The sequence below is a fragment of the Thunnus maccoyii genome, chromosome 14, assembly GCF_910596095.1.
Source record: "Thunnus maccoyii chromosome 14, fThuMac1.1, whole genome shotgun sequence".
Lineage (NCBI taxonomy): Eukaryota > Metazoa > Chordata > Actinopteri > Scombriformes > Scombridae > Thunnus > Thunnus maccoyii.
In genome coordinates, this window is record NC_056546.1 from 13104693 (window position 1) to 13130092 (window position 25400).

The window sequence follows — 25400 nt, forward strand, 5'->3', positions numbered from 1 at the left end:
GAAAAAAATACAGAGACTATGAGAGAGACTTTGAGCTAGCTTGGCTCCAATGCTTGGCTTTGATCCCACCGGTCAAAAGACTACCACTCTAATCTTTTCCCCGAGCAACACCTAAGACTTTTCTCTCTCTCTCTTTATTTTTTTTTCTCTTATTGTCCTTCAAGACTGGGCAACTTTCCCCAAGGGCGCTCTGCTTTATCCACAAACTCTTTAGCCAACTAATTAAAGATGGCAGGAGGCAAAATGCGATTACTATGTGCTCTAAGCTTTACAAAAACTACAACTGCAATGTCATCAGGGAAAAAGAGGCGAAAGTCACAATCAGATCAATACTAAAACGGACAAGCTGTGTGTTTTGGGATACTTGTCATTGCATACATGCACACAGTGTGAAAGAGGAGCTGACTGCCAAAGTATTTTGTTGCTCAGCGTGACACTGACAAAATGCCAGCGGCAGGTAAAGGACTTCTAGCCACTGTACTCAACCATAGTTTTGCCACTGTGTGAAACTCTTGCATTATTGGTGGGGGTGTGTTGTTTCAGGTGCCAGCGATGATTTGAAACACTAAAACACTGCACCATGGTTTTCAATACTATGAGGGAGGATTTTACAACTGTGGAAAGTAATCACAGCAGCATTTCATCCTCTTTTGCGACAATTGCTGTGTAAAATGAAGAAATTAGCTGTTCTCTACCAGGAATGGGCACTTAGCTTCCACGAATTTGATTGGCCAATGCAGTGTCCTCCCAAATGTATGTTTTTCTTGCATCGCATTCAGTCAGCAAAAATATAACATACAGTAGAAATCAATTTTCTCTGATTTCACAATGTGAAATCAGAGTATAATTGGCATACACAATGATGCAAAGTGCAGCGAAACAGCTGATAGGAACCCCTTGGTTGTAGGTGATGGTGTTTAACCTTGTAATGGTGTATGAATTGATTGCGACAGGCAGAACAAAATGCCTTGGCATCCAAAGTAAAGTCACACAGAGACTTGGCACCGAAGTCTAAGTACACATGTGTTGGCACCAAACAGCAGCCTGAGGTCCAACATTCCCCACTGGTGGCTTTGACAGGGTCTCAGGTTGCATGGTGACAGAGGAGCTGCTCGGTGAAAACACAAGCATGCATGTGGAGAGCGTGGGAGGAAGGGATAGAAAGATACAGCAAATAGAAAGGGGGGGGGGGGGTAGCAAACCTGAATGTAGACAGAGAAACAGTGGGACATGCAACAGGAAGAAAGCATCACTAAAACTTGATCACAGACATGCAGGAACACAGTAAGTGGGAGTGATGGAGGAGAGGCAGAAGAGGAAGAAGTAAACTGCCAAAGTGTACAAAGGGAAGTTTGCTTCTGCTGAACATCTACCATCCATCGAGTTCCTGACCTTAATCAGGTTATTAGGTCAGCACAGGTTTATTTAGACTGAATGGAAACCAATCATTACTGAGTAGTTACACATACATCAAAGTTGACAGCCAACCAAGCTAGTCGCCAATTCTTTTCCACATAAATAGCACAGCAGAAAGACAGAGCCATGTACAGTTCAACTTATCTCATACTCTTGACAGATCCAATTAAAGTGCAAAGGAAACCTGGGATCTGTCTTTATCTGGCCTGAGCCTCTCCTCATTGAACGGACTGTGTAATAATATACCTCCTCTGCGGTACCACACATTGAGAGATCTTGGCATTGTCAGCTGTTATTGAAATGGAGTGCATCTTTTTTTCCCATAGAAAACACACGGAGGATGTTGCTATGGGGATTTTTTGTCAAAAATATAATGATGTTGTTTAGATGTGGCCATGTGTTTCAAAAGGGCTCTTTCCTCTTTTCTTTCCTGCCACAGAAGAATGAAAGGAAATGTTCTCATTGGGAAACGCGTGGTCTTCTGCAGAGAGCTGCTTAGAGTATGAACAAATCCAGCATATTGTGCTTCAAGGAGAAAAAAAGGGTATTTTAATAAAAACAGCTGAATAAGACTGAAGTGACTGACAATGACAATGTATCTTGTGCGCTCTAAAGTAAACGACATTCAGCAATTTTAACACAGGTGTCAAATTTATAATATTAAAAATTAAAGAATCATATCATGAAAAGTGCTTCACAAACAGTTCAGTTGTTCACATTATGTAGCACTTTAATGTAGTGTATGTATTCTCTAATGAAAATGATGGGTGTCAATTCCCATTATTTTTTGGTACTGACCAAAATGTTCACACACTGAACCTTTTTAAAAAAAAAAAAAAAATTAAATAGTTCCTGATTTAAATCAAAACCATTATCAGTTTTAGACAATTTTTTTTATGTTTTGATGTTTTTAGACGTAGATGTAACATTGAGTTTGAGGACTCTTTTGTTAAAGCAGGATGAAGGACACAGAACCTTGGAAAGAAGAAATAACATATTCTTTCTTTTATAAATGAAAAACTGAACTAATAATACACTCTTTTTTGCTGTTACAGCTTTACTTTGTCTGGTATGACCAATAGCTTGTGGTGGCTAATGTTAGCTACTGTTAGCAAACTTAAAGTAAATATTGCCGTAAAACTGAAATTACTGAGTTTTTGAAAAACTGTTCACTTCTCTGAGATTTACCATAATCCCATAATTGTCACTTGTGACCACAGTGGCTGATGTTTATCAAAAGTGACACAGTATCTCTATAAATGAAAAAAAGTGTTTTATTGAAAAAAAATGTTCTCAAAGTAAGGTATCAAAAAAAATTTTGGAATCAATACTGAAACCCAAGTATCTTATCGGCACAAATATTAAAAAATCCTAAACAATACCACACCTTAGAAACCAGAAATTATGACACTAACTGTAGAAAACTTTACTAAGTGGGCCCTGCTGTATTTCTCTCCCTCTCTCTCTCTCTCTCTCTCTCTCTCTCTCTCTCTCTCTCTCTCACTCTCTCTCTCTCTCACACACACACACACACACACACACACACACACACAAGCACCTTGGTCCCCCAGACAGAGCTATTGAAGTCTTTAATCAAGACTAATGTGGAATGTCCCATACGACCACCATTAATCATTTGAAGCTGGCCAACTGTGCCATTGATCAATGCTATACATCAAAGCACCCGCTGCTGGCACAAGTCTGCATGTCTGTCCAGCACTGTTTGCACTGTACAACACGTCAAGCCTTAAATATTGTATATGACATAGCCGTTCCCATTGCTCTGAAGAAAAAAAAAAAAACATGACAAGGTAAGCTACTTCCCAATGTGGAGCCAAAATTGAGACAGAATGAAAAAAGACAAACATTTACCGTGAACTGACTTTTTTGGCACAGACATCTGCAAACATCCTGAATTGAGCTTTGCTCTTCTTTTGACAACTTTGATAATGACACCCCTGGTGATACCTGCTAAAAGTGACCCCAAGTCTGTGAAATACATGAACAACTCATTTGCCTGTAGTATTTTTTTCATTCACACAGTTTGATCCTAGCTGAGGCATCTGTGCAATGAACACTACATTTACAAGATGTACAAAAACACAGAGACTCTGACTTTCTGGAAATACATTCAGTTTTGCTGCATGCTACCTATGGAGCAAGTCCCCTCACACACACACTCACACACACACACACGCACATACACACACACACACACACACTCACACAAGACCCCCACTGATTTCTCTCCTCAGTAGATCCATACTTGTCTCGCTGTAGCCAAGTTTTCCTGGGACAGGGCCAAGCGGCTAACAAACAGCAGTTTATTAATTGGATCTGGTAGCGTGTTTATATTGGTGAGGACCAAGATCATTTCACACTGGCCTTGGAACAGGTGTGCTCTGTAGCGGTGCCAAATGAGTAAACTGCACAGGCTCAGCAGATTCAAGCAAAAATGGATGAGCCTTCCCAGAAAACCTGCCATAACTCAGCACAAAGAGGCACCACTTACTAATCCTATGAGTTCTCCGCATTCAGATCTATTCACTTCCAGTACACCAACTTTAATGGCTGTTTGTACTTTTTCCCGTTATTCCTCAACTTTTTACCTCTAAGCCTTCAGTGTTAGGAATGCTTACATCACATCGTCTTTAAAGTTAAATAACTTCCACACACTATATGTCCCCTGTATGTTCCTCACCTGCTTGTTTCAATGATTATTAAAAGCAACATCATGCTTATTTAGATGTTATTTTGGGCCATTACATCAGACAGATAATGTATTACACATAATTACATATGTGTTCCCTCTAAATTCATGTTCATATTTGAAGGTCTGAACATTCACTGGCTGCTCAAAATACCTTTGTAATAATGATTTGCCAGTAGGATGGGTTCTGTTTAAAATATTCTAACCCCATAAGATTTTGCTGTTGCTAAAAAGGAGCTATGCATTATTGCAAGAACATTGCATGTTCAAGCCCAGTATGAGAGCCAATCAAGGCATTTTTTGATCATCAAGGCATCATTTGAGCTCTGTTAAAACTCATTCCTAACGAGCAGCCCTGCAGCATTAAACATAAACGACAGATTGGCAAGAAAAAATAAATAGCAGCCTTGAGGAATATCTAATGAAGGTATCCACCCTGACTGCGTGCGTCAGCGAGTGAAGTCAGGAGGGCAGCTTTGGGTAAAAAAAGACATTTATGTACCACACCTCTCAAGTGCTGCCATTATAGAAACTTTTAAACTGGCAAACTTTAAACTCCCACATTTTGTTATGCAGCTACACTGGATTGGTTAAAATAACCTTTAAGTGTGCAATGTGCGGATGTTTTATGTAGGAAGACAGACGTGCATATTGGAGCAAGACAAATGCCGGATATAAAATATTACTGTAAATTATTAAGAAAAACTTCCAGGTGTCCGCACACCCTTAACATTCTCCTTTCATGTGTCCGCATCTCTCTGTCCGCTCCAGACAAAGCAGACACATGTAGAGGTCAGAGACCACCTGCTCTGAGTTGGCTGAACTGATGAGGCAATATCAGAGGACACATCTGGCCTGACAGGGAACAGGCCGGATGGGAATGGCAGCATGCTCCCGGGCCTCAGGCTGGTGACGGATGACTCACAGCTGATGCTGGGATCACTAGAGGTCACATTTAGAACGGGGATTGGGAAGGGTCAGTCAGGACAGTGTGTTTTTTCAATTTTTTTTTTATTTAAGGTTACTTGAATTTTGTTGGCAGAGTACCTTATTATGTTGTGGGTGAGATGATATGAGACAAGAGGAGGGGGGTTTAATAAGTTAAATGTTCATCGGCTCACATAATAGTCTGTTTAAATCTTTCTAAATGTGGTTTTACAGGTGTTGACTATTATATGACAGATGGAAAAGAGAATGAATATGTGAATAAATCTTAGCAGTGGTTGTACATTTTCCAAACTTCCACTTTTTCCGCAGTTTGAAAATCTCAGCGGTCCGATCTGTGTTTGTAGTAGAGTTACCAGTGATGGGGTCTGAACAGTTGTAGACCAAGTCAATCAATCTAGTGTCAATATCTGTATTCCAAAGCAGCGGTGTAAAATATTATGTCTCCACTGAATGAGAAACATTGGCAGAAACAAGACCTGAGTCAGCGATGCCATCATTCTTGCGAGATTGTAAATTTCCCCGGACATGTAACCTGGCCTGTACGCACTCTTTCTTTTCTGGCTGTACAGCAATCTTTCCTCTCTATATGGAACAGTTTGTGCGTGAGTATGTGTGTGTATCTACATATTTATGAACTCCACATGATCCCCACCCCTTGTTTCACAGTGCACGGTGTTATTTTCCGCAGTCTGGAAGGGAGTGGATTGATGAGAGGAGTGGAGAGGGAAAGCAAAGGAGGGGAAGACAAGCATATCCTCAGAACTCTCTTCTGCCTTATTCTTTATCAGCTTTCATCTCTCGGCCCTTCAGAGAAACTGAACCATAAAAGAATCCAATCACTAGGGGACATAATATTTTCTCCCTCCTTGAATACACTATATCACAGCCCAGACCCATACAACTTCTCCTCCTCTTGCATATATACAGTAACTCTAGTATGCCATAGCTGGGAGCGTGGGTTTATCTTTCGGCTCTCTGTGTGTGATTAACATAATAAATATCTAGTTTCCTTTGTCCTAGTGCCCACAGTGAGTATGAAATTCAAATGAATCAGATGAAAACTCACTCGTTTTTCTCCAGCACCAGGATCAGCTGTTCACCTTCAGCACGTACCAGCAACTGGAGTGACGCAGGATAACTCTGAAACACAAAAAGATGACAGGAGTGTTCAGGTGGTGCCTGGATCTCACCCATCCTGCCTGTGGGTCAGCATTTGTGTGAAGCTTCGCCTTACTTTGACACACAGGCTCGATACAAAGCAGGATGTGGCAAGGCACAATAGTAGTAGAGGAACAGGAAGAGAGCTGCCACATCCTACACTTCCCAAGTCTGTGTATGACACAAAAGTAGGTAAACTGGACTCTAGCTTTTACTGATGCACAACTTAAAAGTTCTCTATCCACATCTCCATACTGCTGGTTTCTGTTAAAAATAAATTGGTACAGAAGAACATACGTTTAATATTTGTCAGCCAGGGTTAGGGTTAATATAGTAAGACTTGACCTTGGTTCAAAGACTTAAACGCACAGTATGTATTATCTGCCGCTATGGGTCTCTCAATCAAAACAACAAAATAATCTATAATAACAAAAGATGAAGTTTGATGACGTCTTGAAGTAGCGTGGGATCATGGAAGTTGTTGTTTTCATTGGTAAACAACCACCATTGAAAACAGATCTGACGTGACTCAGACAGAAGAAGAAGAAGAAAGGCGAAATCATGTTCACGGACGAGGTAATGTACTAAAGCTATATTCACATCATATCATTTCATTCTAATGAAATAGCTGCAAGTGATGTTAGCTAACGTTAAGTTAACTTACCATTATATACACATATGTTACTGTACACATTAGCTTGATGGCTGGCATGAGCCACTTGTAATAGTAGCACATCGTAGTAAGCTAGATCGATATTGAAATTCCTCACTCTCTGATGTATCATCTGGTCTTTTCCATGCTTCCCCGGAAGTTGTAGCAAGTAGAGGGAGTAGAAGGAATATGACGCCAGGGTTTCCACCAGTGTATTGCAAGCCTGTTGGCACGGGTTGACCCCCCGTTGGGTTTAAGCACTGGGGATTTAAAAAATATATATATTTAAGATGTAGCGTAGCTCCTTTAAGGAATAGCTCAGTGTGTAGCGGGTGTGTGGTCGAGAGAGAGAGAGAGAGAGAGAGAGAGAGAGAGAGAGAGCGTGTGTGTGATGGTGAGGCTGCAGCTATCGGAGCAACCCGTCTACCATCCAAGAGCAGGCTGAACAGGCAGAGAGCGGGAGAGTTTCTGCCGAAAAGAAGCACCGAGACCCAGGGAGACATGAGAGCAGCTGCTCGCTTCCAGCTATGTGTGTTGACAGCAGAGAGCAGGAGAGAGGACAGACATCTCATTCTGCTACTCTGTGCTGTGACCCCCAGCCCTCCCCACCAGGCCTAACCATTTTTCTGGTGGAAAAATAGTTGACACCATTGACAAGCGACCAAATGAAACGGACCATGACCTTAATTAAAATTACAGCTTTGTCTGGGTTTGAACATTGTTGGAAACATTTGGGATAATTTAATTACTCAACAAAATATATAACATGGGTCTAGTTGTTTTTAGACATTTTAATGTGGAGAAGTTACACATTATGTCCTTAATATTACAGTGTAGGAACGACTGTGATGACTCTGATGTGAGTGTTTCAGTATGACTGATTTATGGCAGAATGAACCAAGGAAATGAAGATGATGGAGATTTTTCTCACAATGTCAAATGTCATTTTTGAGATTTAATCCTTAATAGAATCTCAAAATGGCAATTTCCCGACAAATAGCTCTAAGATGACTTGATGCTTTTCAGGGAATTGTTTGTTATCAGACTGAAACAAAGTGTATTAACACCCTAAAGCCCATGGTGTCATTAGACCATTCTTACAACATGAGCATAAAAAAAGAAAAAGTTAAGAAAGTTAAAAAAAAATCAAGAAAAATGATTGATATGTCCGTACTAGCACAGAGGAATATAAAATATTAGATGTGCACAGTGAGGAATAGACATTTATCATCAGTTTATATTTCAGACCAGGCCTCTTTCACTGTGACATTTCTTAGGTCTGCTGACCAATGCCTTCAGGCCAATACAGTTTCTTTTCCAGGCGATCCTCAGCTCTCTGAGAGTCAGTGTGTGTGTGTGTGTGATGTCACGTCACCCATCCAGCAAAGACTGTAAGTAATGACTCTGCAATACTTTACGACTGCTTGATAACCTTCCACTGGCACGAGGACCAGTTAAATAAATCTGTTATCCTGAGAGGTTTAATTCTTAGTGCAGTCTCTGATAAAACAATCACTAGCTGCCCTGGCGGTCAGTTTAATTTGAGAAAGGGTCAGTTTGTAGATGGCTTACTGTAAAACCACTATATCTTCTTAACAAAAAAGCTTTATGTCAGGTGAAAAAAGGGTACATAATTAATTCTTTAACTTAATTATGCTTTAAAGCTTTAAGATGTATTTTCCCTCCTGTCTGTCATTTGACATGTTTGCTGATAGACAATTAAAGTAATTAACATCACTGCCCTTCTTTTTTGACTGACTTTGAGCAAGGAGCATATAACTGGCTGGAAAAAACAAGTCTTTCAGATGGTAACTTCCCTGCACCAGGAAAAATGTTTGATTGCTCAGGGAGTTCTCAACACCTACGCATTTCCCTCCTCTGGAAAAGTTTCCTGAAGTTGTGGTGGGGGATGCCGAATCTCAAACAGCTTCTTTTCCAGCTGTAGTAAGTGGGACACGCTGGTTTTCCCCGAGAACACAAGCGTGTGACCAGAGTGCACTAATTTAACTGTGCACATGCACTGTATTGTATGTACATCTACTTTACGGTGCAGAAAAGACATGCTCACTCGCTCGCTACTGTGAATCTTTCTCACAGCGTCAGGTTTGAGCACCGCTGACTTGTAGAATTGCCGAAAGGCTGACGAGTTGCTGGAATAATTTCACAATATGTATCGCCTACAGGGCAAACTTGCATAGAACAAACAAAAGAGGACATATTCAAAACAAAGGAGAGAAACCACAACAGGGAACCGACACAGGATAAACAGAGCTAAGGAGGGGACTTTCTACTGAAGAAAATCAAGCAACAGGGGAGTGAAGTATATACTGTGGTTATGTCAAACAAAAAGCCAGACATCTGTACTTGGCTGAGCTCTTAGAAGCACACTGGCATAAGCTAGGCTGCAGTCTGAGCCAGGTTATAAGCATTGAGCTAGTTCTGCTAAATGGCCTTGTGAGTATTTACCCCAGACGTGAGCTGGCTGAGAGGTCTGCGCTCCGTGCCCTTCAGCAGCAGAGGTACAGTTGTCCCATATCGCTCTGGTTTAGCCGCATCCTCTCGCTGTTCAGTCTTGTCTGGACTACTTCCTGTAAAAAAAGATCATCAGAACAAATTACCTTGACTCGAATAAAGAAATTTTTACATCACATTACAAACATCACAGTGGATTTTGTTTTACAGGCAGGCAGGCAGCGGGGTCAGCAACATGGGTCAAAACTGCTTTGTAATATCCTCAATAATTCAAGCACAGCAATAATGTTTCAATTCTGCAACAAAGGCAGGAGAGCCTCGGACACACTGTGCTGCACTATTAAAGATTGTGGACTGCGCTGCTGAGAAAGAGGAAAAGCTCATTCTTGTTCCTACGGGGAGATGCACTGTCCCCAAAAGGGCCTCTGCAATAGGACCACAGCCACGAACCAAGCATCAATAATACATGCTCTCACAGTTTATGAGGAACTCAGCCTTTACTATATCTCCAGACAGGAATTGAGTTAAAAAAAAAAAAACACTGGCAGGATGAAACTGTCCTTCCCACTACTTATTTTCTTTTCCTCTTTCACTTAATATACTATAGTAGGTCAGAAACTGGCATTGCAGTCTGCTGCTTTTCCTCCTCCTCTCCACTTAAACACAGCATCTTACTCCTTTTAACTTTTACCAAAGTAAAATTTGTAAAGTTAGAAGCCAATTATGCTAATTAGCTTTTAAAAGACTGCTCATTTGGGAGGCAAACAGTATGGGGATGTATATATAGCATAGGATGAAATATAATAAACCACACCGGTGGCTTCAAGCAGAATGTGGGAATCATAGTCACTATTCCCTCTGCTCTCTGGGCGTCTCTCCCAGCTCTCCTCCCTCTTCTCCCACAGACAACTGAGGCTGTCCCTAATGCTCCCACAGCCTAACTTGAGCATGCCTGTATTATAGCAGGCCCAGCAGGCTTCCTGTGAAGCCCAATAAATGTTACAAGCCCACAGAGGAGATGCGGAGATGGAGTAAAGAGGGAGTGTTAGAGGGGAGGGGAGAGGTTATTTGAGGTTTCACACTCCTGCTATCACCAAAGGAAGACTCGAAGAGCACGCTGCGTCTCTATTTACTGTACTTCTAAGGTCTAGGCCTGTTCCTTAATCCCTTGAGATGAGAACATAAAGCATTTGTGTGACTGAATGTGCATGCGTAACGTCACGCGGGGTACAACAAGAGTTCAGTAGTACACTGTGCAGAAATTCAGTCTGACATACTTTTGTTTACTCTTCCTCTCCTCCCGGCGGTTGATGTCTTCACTTTCAGCTGCTCTGGTCTCTTAAAAGTCTGATGTTGCTCGTCTTTGAAGACAAAAATTCAGCGACGACTCCTGCGCCAACACAACTGCAATTCTTTCAACTTCAAACTGTCTGCGGCGGCGGTTGCCCTGTGCTCTCAGTGTGGCCCAGAGTCTCCGTTTATCCACAGTGCATAATAAGCTAACAAGGGCATAAAAGGGACCTCCTATATTTAATGGGGTATTTGAACATGTGCCGACAGTAGTTTGTTGGTTTTAGTGGTGCATGAAAACCACGTTAGACAGATGAAGCAGCATGAATGAGACCACAGGCTGTGGCTAGAGTGCCATTAAAAAGGAGCTATAAAAGGAAAGTCAGACTTGTTAATAAAAGACTTCAGCACTTCTACTGGTGTCTCACACAATTCATTTTGATCTCTCAGATGCTGAATGAGTTTGTGTTAACTAAACAATACCAAAGCAGGGGAGGAAACTAAAGGCCGTCCGACCACATCTGAAGGCAAAAGTGTTTATAGCTGTTCTGAATGGCTACACTTTAAAGCGGGGCCAAAGGCCTGCCGTCATGGAGAGGGGAGAGACACAATTCATTTAGACACTTTTGAATAATCTCTCTTTGAGGGCTTCATGGTGTTGCCCTTTGTTCGCACGGAGAGTGACAGAAGTAGTTGTGTGCAGAATTAAAAAGGAGAAACAAGTATAAATCCTGCTTACTTTCTCACTTCCGTACACCTGGCAAATCACTGCATGACGTGGTTGTACTTATTAGATTGTCAGTTACAAAAAATGTTGGATGCAGCCTCCCCACTTCAGGAATTTCAGATGCTGTTCCACAATCCAACAAGCATTTCTTTTGGAAACATACTGATGTGTCAAATAATGTCTATGAGTACTGTGTGTGAGAGAGAGAGCTGCATGCTGTACAGTATGTGAGTTTGTCTACATTTTTGTGTCCACCAGGCCCCAGTGTTAGTGTGGATAAAGATTAAAGTGTGTATGCAACATCCGTCATTGCTCCCCAGAAAGAAGCCTTTCCTTCAAACAGAAAAGAAATATGACATTCATGATCATCCTCATGGGCGTCATCCTCTTTGGGAACCTTTGAAATTCCAACTAAAACTGGGTTAATCCCATATGTTTTCTGGAAAGTATCCTGATTGCTAAGTCAACCACAGTTGAATCCCCACATTGGACACAAGGGAGAATGAGCTGCGGGTCACACATCTAAAAAACAAAAAGTCTGTTTGGCAGCCAAAAACATCTTTCCCCTACTCTCTCTTTACATAGCCTCACAAACCAGAACTGTTTTAAAGCTAACTCCATGTTGGTGATCTAACAAAGATGATATTTTTCTGCCATTTGAGCAATCCACTCCGAGCATGAGTTGTATTACTAATTAACTGGTAGGTAACATGAATTCAAACAGGGTCTGATGTCCACTTTGCTCAGCAGGGAAGTGACGCAGCCAACAATATAAACAAAATGAGCCACAATTACTTCTGTGAAAAGGAGGGCGCTGCTGGACTCAGGACAAAATCCTCCTCATTAAGTACATTTAGCATGCTACCTGCTGCATCAGTGAGATTCCCTGATGACTCTCACATTTACTTGCATATGTACTTTTTGGAGGAGAAGGTGTACTGTATGTATGAGGGGAATCAAAGCAAGGCAACACTACATGCATAAATAATAGTTGGAAAATGCATATGTGCAGCATCATCTGTGCCTTAATCTATGGCAGAAACGGGATACACTGCTTTTCATTTATATTGTATCCATCCAATCAACAGTGTTACCATGGAGTCCCTCTCTTGAGATGAACAAGAGAATAAACAATGTAAGGAAGGTCAAAATAGGGGGATGAGGGACAAGTGCAAATCTATAGGCAAGGTGTTTAGGGACTACAAGAAGGAGCGAAGGTCACAGTGGGACTTCAGAAATCTGCGGTCTGATAAGTCTGAAATAACATTTGCATAAAAACTATGTGCAACATACTGTGTATTTGATGGAAAGGAAAAATTAGTATTGCCTGCATGTTTTTATTTTTTTTTTATTATCTCACCACAATCTCACAATATCATGTGATAGAAAGCTCCATAACAGCTACTAAAGTAACTCTGTTTTATCAACTGCCTTTTCCAAGGTCAAGAACACATTTTTCAGCTCAACATGGAGGAGTACTTAAAGTTATCAGGAAAAAAAATTTATCAATCCTATGACAACTGGAAAAAACCCCAAGCCTTAAAACAACTCCTAAATGGACCTTGTGGTGAGGTTATTTTGTCAGCATTACAAATGATGTAAAACATAGCTGACACTTTTGAAAATGTACAAACAGGGGAATCAGGTGAGGAGCAGAGAAAAACAGGAGACACCAGGAGGAATAGTCAAGGCTGTTTAGTAGTGCTGATGCTTTCTAAAGCTTACTACAAGGCTTCTATTTAATACTGTCAATATCAGATATTTTATGTTGCTCATAGCTGCTCTCAACCACACAGGCTTGGTGTCAACAGCTTTCAAATCAGTTCCAATATAAAAAAGGGGAAACACAACAGGGCCCCAGAGACGTGACTTTTCAGTTCATTGTAAACAGAATTTTAATAACAGCGGATCAGAGGTTAAGAACTATAATTATGGATTTGATAATGGCAAAGATTTAATGTTCAATATCTGCACAGCAGCTGCTGCACAACCAGGCCTCCAAGCCTCCAATCAAGCCCCTGTGATGCGTGTGTGAAAGCCCTCAAAAGGTGACTCAGCCAACAGTGACTCACTGCAAAAGACTCTTTTAGCTAAGAAAGGGAAGATGAAGGTACCGCAATTATACATGAGGACAAATGTCATGAAAATAAAGGTTATTTTACAAAAACGCTGACAAGCACAGGTGAGTTCTGAGTTTAATTGTTGCAACTGGATTCGATGGAAATCTGGATGTAACCCAGAACCATTTCCGGGATTGCCTACTGTATTGATCTTACATATTGATCACAAAATGGCAACATATTGAGCCAGGGTGAAACCACTGCATGGACATGAGATAGGTGTTTTCATCAATGCGGACAGGTTCGTTATTTCTTTTGTACTTTTTCCATACACTACAGTTCTGCAATGCACTCTACCTTTGTAAAGCTTATAATAACATTTCTGTTGAGACAGTTGCCAGAGAGGTATCGATTCAACTATCCCTAATTAAAATCAATGCAAATTGAACATTACAGGTTATAAGCTTTACAAAATTATTACCGGGATATTGTTTAACATTCTAATGCGTGTATTTGCTTTCTTGCAGCGAGTTTAATGAGAAGAGCAGCACCACTCTCATATCTGTCCATTCAATATGGAGCAGGAGCCAGCAGCCAGTTAGCTCAACTTATACATGGAGACTGAAAACAGGTGGAAACAGTAACCTCATGGTGACAACAAAACTGCAGGAAGTCACTGCACCCAGCCAAGAAACAGTCCTGCACATAACCCCCCTGTAAAACACTTCATTTTTGTACAGATTAAACGAACAAGAAATATTGAGCTTTAGAGGTGCTGGTAGGCAGTGTTTGTTTCTTTTTCCAGTCTTTAGGCTAAGATAACTGTCTCCTGCTTGTGGTCTTTATATTAAATGGACAAATATGAGAGTAGTATCGATCTTCTCATCTAACTCTCCGCAAGAAAACAAATAAGCGAATTTCCCATAATGTCAAACTATTCCTCTGAGTAAATCCAAAGCTTTGACATTTATTTGCTTGCGTGTGTAAGGACAAAATAAACCCTTGAGCTAAGTAAACGCTTGACTGATGCAAGCTCTCTAAATGAAATTACCAGCAATTAATAGTTGTCAAAAAGGGTCACTGGTGAGGGTCATTGGTCATTAAGAAGTATGCTACACCAATACAAATATAAAATATCTACAATCACGCGACTGATATACACATCACACACGGTCACAAAGGTTGCACATGGAATACTGTAAGTATCTGAATGAGCAATAAGAGGAAAGAACGTACAAGAAAAGTGCTGCTCGAGTGCTCTGATTCAATGAAGACCTTAGTGCCTGTGGTGTTTTCTTACTTCTGCTTCAGATGCTCCGAGGTCTACAATCTTTTACACGAGAAACCCGAGGATTAAAGATGCTAAAATGTTTTCATCTTTTAGGTCAAAGTGGAAGAAAGAACGCTCTACAAACACCTTACACCATAGCGGGAGTCTACATCCAATTACTGATTCTGTACGAAAACACCACTGACCTAAATACGGCAACGGATGCTACACCTACATTGTGCCCTCGGATATACTGTTAAGGGCCCTTAAAGAGAATGGCGAATGAGGCAGCTCTGATAGTAGAGCTCATGATTTTCTTAATATAGCTGTTCCTGGAAGTAAAAAAAAATGGCATCTAACTACGCCTTCAATATCATTTAGACAGCGACACCTGAGAGGTTGCCCTGACATTTATTTAATTAGCAAGAAGTCTGAGTCACTCAAAGAAGTGAGATATCAATATAATGCTAAGAACTGTCTGCCATATAATAGGTTGTTCAGTCTTGTCACAGTGTGAAACAAGAGAACTAAAATAAAGCCTGGGTTTCCTTTCATAACAAACACTCTTCCTTCCAACACATCAAAGAGAGCATTTTACAATTCATGTTAAAATCCCTCTTATAAATAGTGAAAAAAAAAACAATGCTGACACAGTTCATCTTCAACATGATGTTCCTAGACTAATAAAAGACATGCAAAAAGTAGACAGCATTGTTTAAAAAAGGAGTACAGCTGTAGCTCTCTGAAGTGCCAGCTACTTTGCTGCATATGAATTGATGTTTTTTCGCTTGAAGCAACTTAAAAGAAAAGACTTTCAACTAATAAAATAAGTCATCCAGTGAAATACACGTACAGGCTTTTTGGCTCCATAGAGAATAAATGTACAAATGTATTTTTCATGTCTGTGTTTCATCTTGAGCAGCATAATGAACTGTAGCTCACACTATGTTGGTTCATGTTCTCCAGCAATAGATGGAAATTACAGTATATTCAACATGACACTGGTCAGAGCAGTAATTTCCAGGCACTAGCAATCAATGTTCAAAGACAGACTCTGAGTACTCTCTCAGAGTCTGTCTTTTGTTTATTTTAATGTTATTATATTTTTAGTAGATTTATTTAGCGATTATGTTAGAAAGACAAAATTATGAAATTAGGTTTTTGCCTTAACCCTGGTTCAGCTTTCTATTTTTATCTGGAAGAAACCAGTTGCAGTTAATCATGTTACTATATTCACTGTATGTAGTTTTTTTTCATGTATATTTTTCAGGCAATTTCAGTAATTCTGCTTTCACTGCAAAAAATTTTTACATGAGAGACTCAAGTGGATGGATAACTGTGGTGGGACTTTGATGTTTACTTGATTATTTATTTGAATCCCCATAAGCTGTTGCTACTGTATATCAGTTACTCCTTCTGGCGTCCACATGGAAAAGAAATACTAGATACTACAACAATTTCATGTAACTATGTAAATCAAAAGTAAATACAAGTGTTTATTACAGAAACATTAGAAAGTGTCAAAAAAGAACAATATTGTTCTCAAGTTACACTCCTGATCCAAAACTGATATTCGAGTAATGTTGTAGTTTTTTATAGGAGAGTAAACGCTTGTCTGTCCAAAGCTTTTACTTTTGATTTTACTTCAGTACAGAGAAATTTCTATGCTGTAAAAATCCTTAAAGATTCCCTCCAGACATGTTTTAAGATGTGTATAAAATACTCTACTTGGAATAATAATTTGTGTCTGATATGGTTTTTCCACAAAAAAAGTTCAATAGTCTTGTTAAAATCCTTCAAAATGTCATCTACTCCTTCTCCCTCATTACAAATTCCAAAATCTATATATATGCAAATATTGTTCATTTTAGAAACTTAACTACTGGACACAAGATGTCTCCTGCTTCACTGTAAAGTCAATTCTCAGTGTATGTGCACAAAGTTTCCACATCACACTTGTGTAACTTGAATATTGGTCCAGGATTGGCTTACAAACTATTTGTGATGTCACAAATCCTGCTCATAGGCCCACTCCTTTTCAGATTTTTAATTAGCACAGAAACTTTCCACTTTGAGCAGATGGATGTGAAAAACAGCCTTCAAATGTCAAACTCTGCGCATACATCATTCTGCACAGTGAAGCTCAAAACATCCAACTGAATGAACAAGAAAAACACACTTTTGAGTGGATCAATATTTTTATATTAACAAATGATCAAATGTGTGAGTGGTTTCACTCATAGTGATGAACCCACGGTTAATTATCTCCTGACTCCGCAGCTCTATGGAGCTTCACACCGTCTTTCAGCTCATTATTTTGTATTTACAGCCGTACCTTTACTGTACTGATTCACTCTCAACACTCTCATCAGTGTCGTTTCAGCAAAAAAAGCTCTGATGAACCCACTCCACACTATCTGCCCAGCACCAAATGGATAACAGACAAAGTTAGCAATTACAAGAAGAACACAATTGAGCATTTAGCAGCTAAATTTTCCCTCAGGAGTTGGTGGATAGTAAAACAAAGCTAAAAGGAGAGTGAATATTGGAGCTATATTACATTCATTAGGCAACCAAAAACACAACTCAAAATGAATGCATACTGTATATTTCTCTATATCTGTTGGTTATGTAAATAGGCAACTGTTGCCCATATCAACAGATTTGGCAACACCTGTGGTTACTGGTGGAAACAGCAAGTACATTTTAATAATATTGGTCCCACTTTTGTCTAAATGGCATGAATTACTAAATGAAGTGTTTAAAAATAATAATAATACAGGTCCTGGAGCTCTGTTTGAAATGAAACATGTATTGACCACTGGGGGAAGCAACCACACCTTGTGTAGCTACTCTGTCAGTGGACAGAATAAGATCTATTTGCAGGGCAGCTAAACAAACTGTGAGCTGAGAAATTCATTACCTCACTTTGTTTTAATAAATAAGCCAGTCAACATAGTTGCCTGACATGGTAATACTTAATTCATGATTGAACATGTTCGTTAAGTTCGTTACGTTAAGTGTCCAAACGTTTGTCTTCTGTATCACATACATGCATTCATTGCAGGAAAGGTGGCCAGAAACAAAGAAAACTACTATATACAGAGGCAATTACAGAATGCAAATACACATATAGCCACAAAAATACATTGTTAAATAATGTATTATAACCCTCTGGTTCCTCTACCACCAGCCTCTTGTGTGGAAGGCAGGAAAGGGTTCTTTGGATGTGATAAGCTCTCCAAAACAAAATCACATAGATAAAGAAAGAAACCAGGGAGGTGTAAGATTTGCCTTCCACTGAGGAACAACATTATGTTCTTCTTATTCACAGTGGGAGAAACCAAGGAACCCAGTTAGGCTGAGAGAAAGAGAGAAAATAGGTCCGACAGGCACAAATACAAACAAAGAGTCCCAATGCCCTTTGCAGGATTTGAGAATTTGAGTATTCCCTCATTGCTTCATTTCAACAATCCTCTCTTCTATCAACTCTCTCATCGCTCACTTTCCTCAGTGATGACACACTGTAGTAATTAGCAGTGAAGTTGAGGAGGTGATAATTCTGGATGTGTGACCCCCCCAGATCCATTACAAACAGAGCAGTCCATTACTGGCTTGACAGAGTAAGCTACGAGGTCAGCAGCTCACAGTGAAATAATGGTAATAGGATACTCCTCAGGATGGGCTAGTGAGATTTGCCTTTATGTCCCAGTTCCATCCTGTGGGAGCAACAGTGGAAAAGCCAATTCCCATCTTGTCTTGCACAGATTTGGGCATTATGTCTCAGCGCTATGGGGATTTCAGCTTGGAGGATTTGTGGATTAACAGGAACTTATCACGCATGCTAGGTCACCTAATAGTCATTTGAGGGGTAAGACAAACTCCCACTAATATGGATTTTTTATTTATGTCATCATATTCATCCAAAAGATACTGTATACACTTATATTCACCTCCAAAAACAACAAACAATAAAACGGTTCATATTTGTCAGGATTTTGAGAAGCATGCAAATGTATGTGCACATACATCCACCTCCATGAGACACACACACACACTTATACACAAGTATCAAGAGGTCCCAAGTTGCTGGAGGCAAAGCACAACCAACCTCTACCTTTCAGGTCTTAACTTTGTATAATACTCTCTCAAAACAGCCTCTATTCCCTCCATCAAAAGCTTCCATAATATAAAGGCAGGCAGTCCAAGAGCATGGCAGGACCCCACTCAACAACAGCTAACAGCAAATACTCTGACACAGAGGTGTGATGACCTTTCTGATGTGAAATTATTGATGTAGGTCAATCCTGGTGGTCCAGCCCACTGTGCAACCGCGTGAGTCTCAAACCCGAATCATGTTGTTGCATCAGTCCACTTTCTTGTTCTGTACTCGCTCTCATCCAAGCAAAACTTAGTATTTTTTCAGATGGACACTCTGTCAAAGAAAAAGAAACAAACAAGAAACTACTGTTCTAAAGAATTCATGTTTTCACCAACCCCTTTGTGTAAGCCAAAATATTCCCCAATTTCTTCCACTACACCTCTAACCTGTCATTCATTTCAAATGTGAGAATCGACGTCGGTATGTGTGCACCTCTCGCAAACCCGATATCTGTCGTCACTCTGTATTCTAGTGTAAATACCAACAACTAGCTGTTCACAGATAAGTTGTGACAGCAGCGTCTCCGTGTTCCCTTTCTTTCTTCGCTCCACAAAAAAATAATAACACATTTTTCTTCATTTTAGAAAAAAAAACAAACTGTGTCCCAAAACAAAATACCTGAGCTTCACAGGAATTATAGCACATTCAATCAATTTGGTAAATGAAAAAGAAAGGTTTGTGAATGCTTTTGCACCTGTCTCTATGTCTCTTTTGGTTCTCTCACAGCTGATGCAGATCTGGGGGAAATGCACTCAACCTCGTCCATCACACCTATGACTGTGTGAGTGACTGTGTGAGTGCCGTTTCTCTGGGCTCTGCAGGTGTGTGTGTGTGTGTGTGGGAGGGGGGGTCTGCAGATCTGTTGTTGTCTAAAACACAGATTTCTCACAGTTTCACAAATCTCACATCTTTCTTTTCACTCTCCCTCATTTCCACTGTCTCGTTCATTTCACTCATGACATCTGGAAATGCTCAGAGCATTATTCCATGTGTGCATGTTAGTTTCTCACATTATTACACAGCAGTATGCGTCTCCAAGTCGTGCATGCCGCCAGTTTATTCATCAGCTAATGTTGTTGTCTCCTAACATCGGTTTATCTATTATATCTTGGGCAAAGAGGCACGTGGTGAGCAGGAGGAAGCTAAATCACACTGATGGCTATAATGACCAATGATGCTTAACAGAGGGAGACGTTCCTAACTGTGTCTGTCATTCCTTCGTGGCCAACAAATCAATGCCAGCCTGTCCTCAAAATGTCAAGCGACAGCCACCCCAAGGCTTTGAAAGACCGACCAGGGTGAGATTATTTCCTAAATGGCTTTAGCAGAAAGGGGTTGTTTTAACCAAATGGCAGCCATACGTCAGCGTTCCACCACAGACTGGAGGATAGGTGTGAGTTACATCCCAGGAAACTGTGCTGAAAGGTGGGCTATGCTTCTCAGAGAGAGAAGGGAGTGAATTTCTATGTTTCAGGCCACTCAGGGCAGTTTCATTCTCCTCTCTGCCAATTTGTTTAGACAACACGGACATTCTAATCTCTCTAATTAATTCTGTCTGATGCCGCGGTCTGACCAGATGATATCCACAAATCTAATCCAGGTCATTTGGTTCTCTCCCTAATTATTTATTGAGTTTCCTCTGCCTAGAAAAGGAGATCAGACCCTCAGAAAAGCAGTTGATATTCAGAGGAGAGACAAAGAGAGCCCGACAGAGACAGAGAGCCACAGACAGAGCGATTCATCAAAGATCAGTAAACACAGCCTGTTTGATTATTGCCCTTATGAGACTTCTTTTATTTTTGCTGCAAAAGTTCAGAAGGCAGTTGAGCTCTGAAGGGCAATAACGCTTGATTTAAGAACTCACAAATGGCTTCTCAAATGTAGTCCAGTCATAAATATAAACAACTTTTTTGAAAGCTAATGAGCAGACGGCCGATTCAACTATAATCAACTGATCACCTGACTTTTAACTTTGCAGATTCTTTTATAGAATGTTTTTCCAAAATTTAATATTTATACAGAGGTAGTTATTTTGGCTTGAAACAAGAAATGTGTTATTATTCTAGGAAGATGCATCCAGTGTTCTTTCTGATGTAAAATGACAGGTGTCAATCTTTCAGGTTGTGGACAATATGAGACATTTATGTGTACAAACCAAATAACTTGAATGCTACAGTGCTGTAAATTCCATAAAAAGATATATTTTCTACAGTGTTTCTCAAAAATTAAACCTATGCTTATTGGGGCATTGTGTGCGTTTGTTTATGTACTCAATAATTAGGATTTTATTTTGATCTCATAGTAAACTTGAATTAATACAGTGCTTTCACTTGTTGAATATTTACATTAAAATACTCAATAGCAAAGCCAGGATACACTCAACAGGACACTTTCAAAATCCCTCCAGAGAAAGTCCTTATTATCTGATGCATCACTTCAGCAAATGCTACCACAACACAATTTTTGAACTCTGTCCAGGTGGCCGATTGCAGCTGAATGCTGGCAAGCAGAAAGGTGTTCTGGCAAGGGAGGAGTGAGTGTCAGTCGGCTCTGCTCCATATATGGCTGTTGATTTGGCTGAGTTTCGGGGGGATAGACTTGGGCTGATTTGGGCTGAGAATCTGTTTCAGTTAGCAGCCCTCGGGCTAGCTTTGGGCCAGCCTAGTGTCAGCCCATGGTATTGACCCAAGTTGGGCATTCATCACAAATCTGGCTCCAGTCTGGCAACCAGTTGGGCTGGATTTAGGCCACTGTTGGGCCAAACCATAATGGCCTGTGTACCTACCAATCAGTTTACTACAACCTGGACTCTGTACACCTAAACACTTTAACACTTTTATTCAGTCCCATCTTGCACTCCCAGGCACTTTGTGGTCCCTTCTGTTCTACTAATGTGTAAATGCTTTTCATCTTTCACCTACAATTCTTTATTACTTGAAAATTAGGATCCCTTGCATTGTTCAAAAATAAGGCTTGCCCGATTCCCCAGGGCAAGTAAAATGCCACATTGGGCTAATAAATCTAGCAACTCACTTGCCCAATCAGGCAAGTGGTAAAAAAAAAAAAAAGTTAAAAAAATAAATAAATAAATAAAAAGTGTTTCAATGTTTTTTTTCAATCATCGTCGTATCATAAATTACGTTCTTGTTCTCTGGCAGACAGCATAGCCCCCTCCCCTTGCATGCATCGGAGAATAGTGGCACGCGTCATTGGCCAATCAAGAATTGAGTAGGCTAGTATTGTGATGCGTGAAACAAACTTGCCTCAGGATTATGTGAGCACAGTCAAATAGAGGAGTCAGTGGTGCATCTAAGTTTTCACTGCCATAAATACTCTTGGAACAAGAAACATTAAAAAGGGAAATCAGGAAGCTTGGAGTGGAAGAAATGAGTCTAAAAAATGTATTTGCCATCGGGTTAGGGAGTCTATTCCATAATTTAAAAAAAACTGGGCTGATCAAAACAATTTACTGTTCAGTGAAATATAGGAGATGGGTCATACCATTTTTGATATGCAAGAATGTTTGTTTCTTCGCATCTATGACACTCTGTGTCCTTGTTCTGCTTCATTTATTTAAATAAAGATTAAACATGACAATTAACTTTAGTCTTTGTTGTTACTGGATAACCGCTAATAAATAAAACTATTTGTACAGGGGCAAGTAAAAATTGACTCCGAGCAAGTAGATTTCTGATCCACTTGCCCGACTGGGCGAGTGAAAAAAAACATTAACGTTGAACCCTGCCTTGTTGTATCTTGATCATTCTCCATTCTGGAGCCAACATGAAGAAAGCTCTCCCAAAATACTATCAACATATCACTTTCCCCACCAGAGGAGAGCAGACTCTGGATCACTTTTACACCCCATTCAGAGACTGCTATAAACCCCTTCCCCGCCCTGCTTTTGGAAAGGCAGACCACTGCTCCATCCTACTGTTGGTACTGTACTCTGCTGTACACGGAGGAGGACCAACTGGTGATCCTGAAAAGCAGCAGCCTGAAGCCTGCCTACACTAACTCTTGAGTAAGAGAAAGATGTAAACTAAAAATATAAAGTTAAAGCTCAAAGTAAGCGCTCTACAGACATTAAGCGTCATTGATGAATATCTTATCTTGTAAAATGTCTGGGGTAACTGGTAACACCAGTGTTGTCACAAATTTATCAGCAGGAAAAATTCCTCACCGTGGCATCCCCTTTCTGCCACTTGGACCCTTACCCACCTGGACAAAGGGAATACATATGTGAGAACGATATGACCATCAGAGAGAGGTGAAGACACAAACCAGCTGGTGTCAGGACAACAAACTCTCTCTCAACGTCAATAAAACTAAAGAGATGATTGTGAACTACAGGAGACAGCAGTGGGACGGACACCTCCCCATCCACATTGGTGATGCTGAGGTCAAAAAGGTCAGCAGCTTCAAATTCCTTGCTGTGCACATCCCCGAGGACCTCTCCTGGTCACTACACACAAACGCCATGGTCCAGAAAGCTCGCCAGCAGCTCTATTTCCTGAGGAGACTGAGGAAGTTTATGTGGCTTTTTCTCCTATCTTTATTCAAGAGCATGGTCTTTCAATTTGAGAGCATGATTTATTAATTTCATGTTCATTTTTCGTAATTCTTTCCCTCAACATCAGTCCTTGCACTTAAATAGCCCCTGCTCGCACTTAGATTTGCTCTGTTTCTGCTCAAACTGTATGCTCGGACTGATGTAGCCTATTGCCTATTTCAATAATATTGTTTATTGCGTATTGTTTTTGTTGGGTGTGCTATTGGATTTTATGCTGATGTTGCTGCATCTGCCATCTGTGTGTGTGTGTGTGTGTGTGGTTTATATGGCCACCGTGCCAGGCTATGTTCAAGTGTCGTTTTTAACATTACTGAGCATGTTGGTGCCGGTGTACCTCTATCCATATGCTTGATTAATGATGCTGTTGCGTCTGTCAGCTGTGTGTGTGTGTGAATATGTGGCCACTGTGCCAGGCTATATGCGATGCTGTTAATGTTCGTCTCGGTGCCTGTAACATTGCCTCTGATGATGTATAAGGCTTGTATAATTAAACTGTGGTGCATTCAGGCAAGTATAGTTGTAATGGCCTATTTTGGTTAATTTATGCGTTTCAGAACCTAATAGTAGCCTATGATTGGTCTTGGATGGGCTAGGCCCACCTAGTTTTCTCTGTGTCGACCCACACTGTGATTTCTGCCTACACTACTGGCCGGTACTCTCCATATCAGGTTCTCTGAGTAATTCATAATGGCCATAAATAAACTGCATTACCCAGGGGGCAATATGTGATGCTCACCTGTTCCCACCTACCTGCTTTTCTCTTTTGGCATACACTAAAGCTAGTGTACATAGTTAATTATTTTTTACTCTAATAATTGAAATGGTTGTCCCCTTGATTGAATACATTTATGTTGTGAACATCAGCAATCTTTTATTTACTGTACAAATTCAGAATGTAGCCTAATACTTAATGATTTGCTGATACCAGCCGATACACAGGCCAACATGTGAATAGGGGGAGAACTGGCACTTATTTTTCTTCCACCTCAAGCTCTGGGTGCATACTGCCCTATTTCAATACTCACACTACCCCTTAAAACTATTTTTACTCCCTGCATTCATATATCAGCTAACCCTCTGAGTGAGAGCTTTAATGACCCCCCACTCTGAGATGATGTGTGCAGTAAACATCTCCTGAACGGCATCTTTCTACTTGTCTGCTAGTGTGGATAATTTTCAGGGGAGCTTTGCAATAAACTGTATAATGATGCATCCCCGATTCCTCGGGCTTCATGTTGTTGTTTGCACCGAATCAGTAACAATGCACAGCCCTGTGTGTGCATTTTTTAAAGAAAATGTGTGGCCTACCTTTCCAGTTAACATTTGCTTGGTGAATGCATTCAAGACATGATCCAAACCTCTATTTTTGCCATAGTGTGAATATTTTTATCTTCTCATGACTTGTGTGCATTCTGTGCCTTATGCACTGATGCGACACTGTGATGATGACATCTTGGTAGCACACTTTACAAAGGTAATGTACTGTATTTAAGTCACCTGAGATTGAGCGATATCTTTTTTACTATTATTTGTTATCCTTTTTCTATAATTGAAGCTTACTGGATCCTGAGTTGCTGACTTGTCAAGTCCATATAAACAAGTCTGACAGTTTTGACCCTGTGCTTTTCAGAGGGTAAACCTGCGAAGAGGATTTTTTTTTCTATCTTTATCTTGCTACTACGGACCCAGCCACACGTACACATTAAAAAACAAACAAGCATTTGAATCTTGGCACGTGCTCTGTCCCATACACACAGCACCCTGTTATCAATGACTTATTCATTCAGAAGATTAAATATAGCATCTGAGTAACAACATCCTGTTTAGTTTATATTTACAACCTAAAGATGAGGCTATATCCTGCTTGGATGTTAAACTCATCTGTCCATCCGACAGCAGTCTGACTTCCTTTTATTGTTCCATCTGAGCAGCAAGATGGATCTAAAATAACAAACTCTTGTC

The 25400-nt window shown here is 40.3% G+C and overlaps 1 protein-coding gene across 2 annotated transcripts in view; it reads right to left on the minus strand.

The window, feature by feature from the left end:
• Positions 1 to 25400, minus strand: part of adam12b (ADAM metallopeptidase domain 12b) — a 98337-nt gene that overhangs the window by 71495 nt on the left and 1442 nt on the right. For both annotated transcript variants that reach the window (XM_042433791.1, XM_042433790.1), the window contains exons 2-3: positions 9351 to 9472; positions 6141 to 6214 (exon numbers count right to left, since the gene is read on the minus strand). In XM_042433791.1, coding sequence (XP_042289725.1) covers positions 6141 to 6214; positions 9351 to 9472 — 196 coding nt within the window. The remainder of the gene's footprint in view (positions 1 to 6140; positions 6215 to 9350; positions 9473 to 25400) is intronic.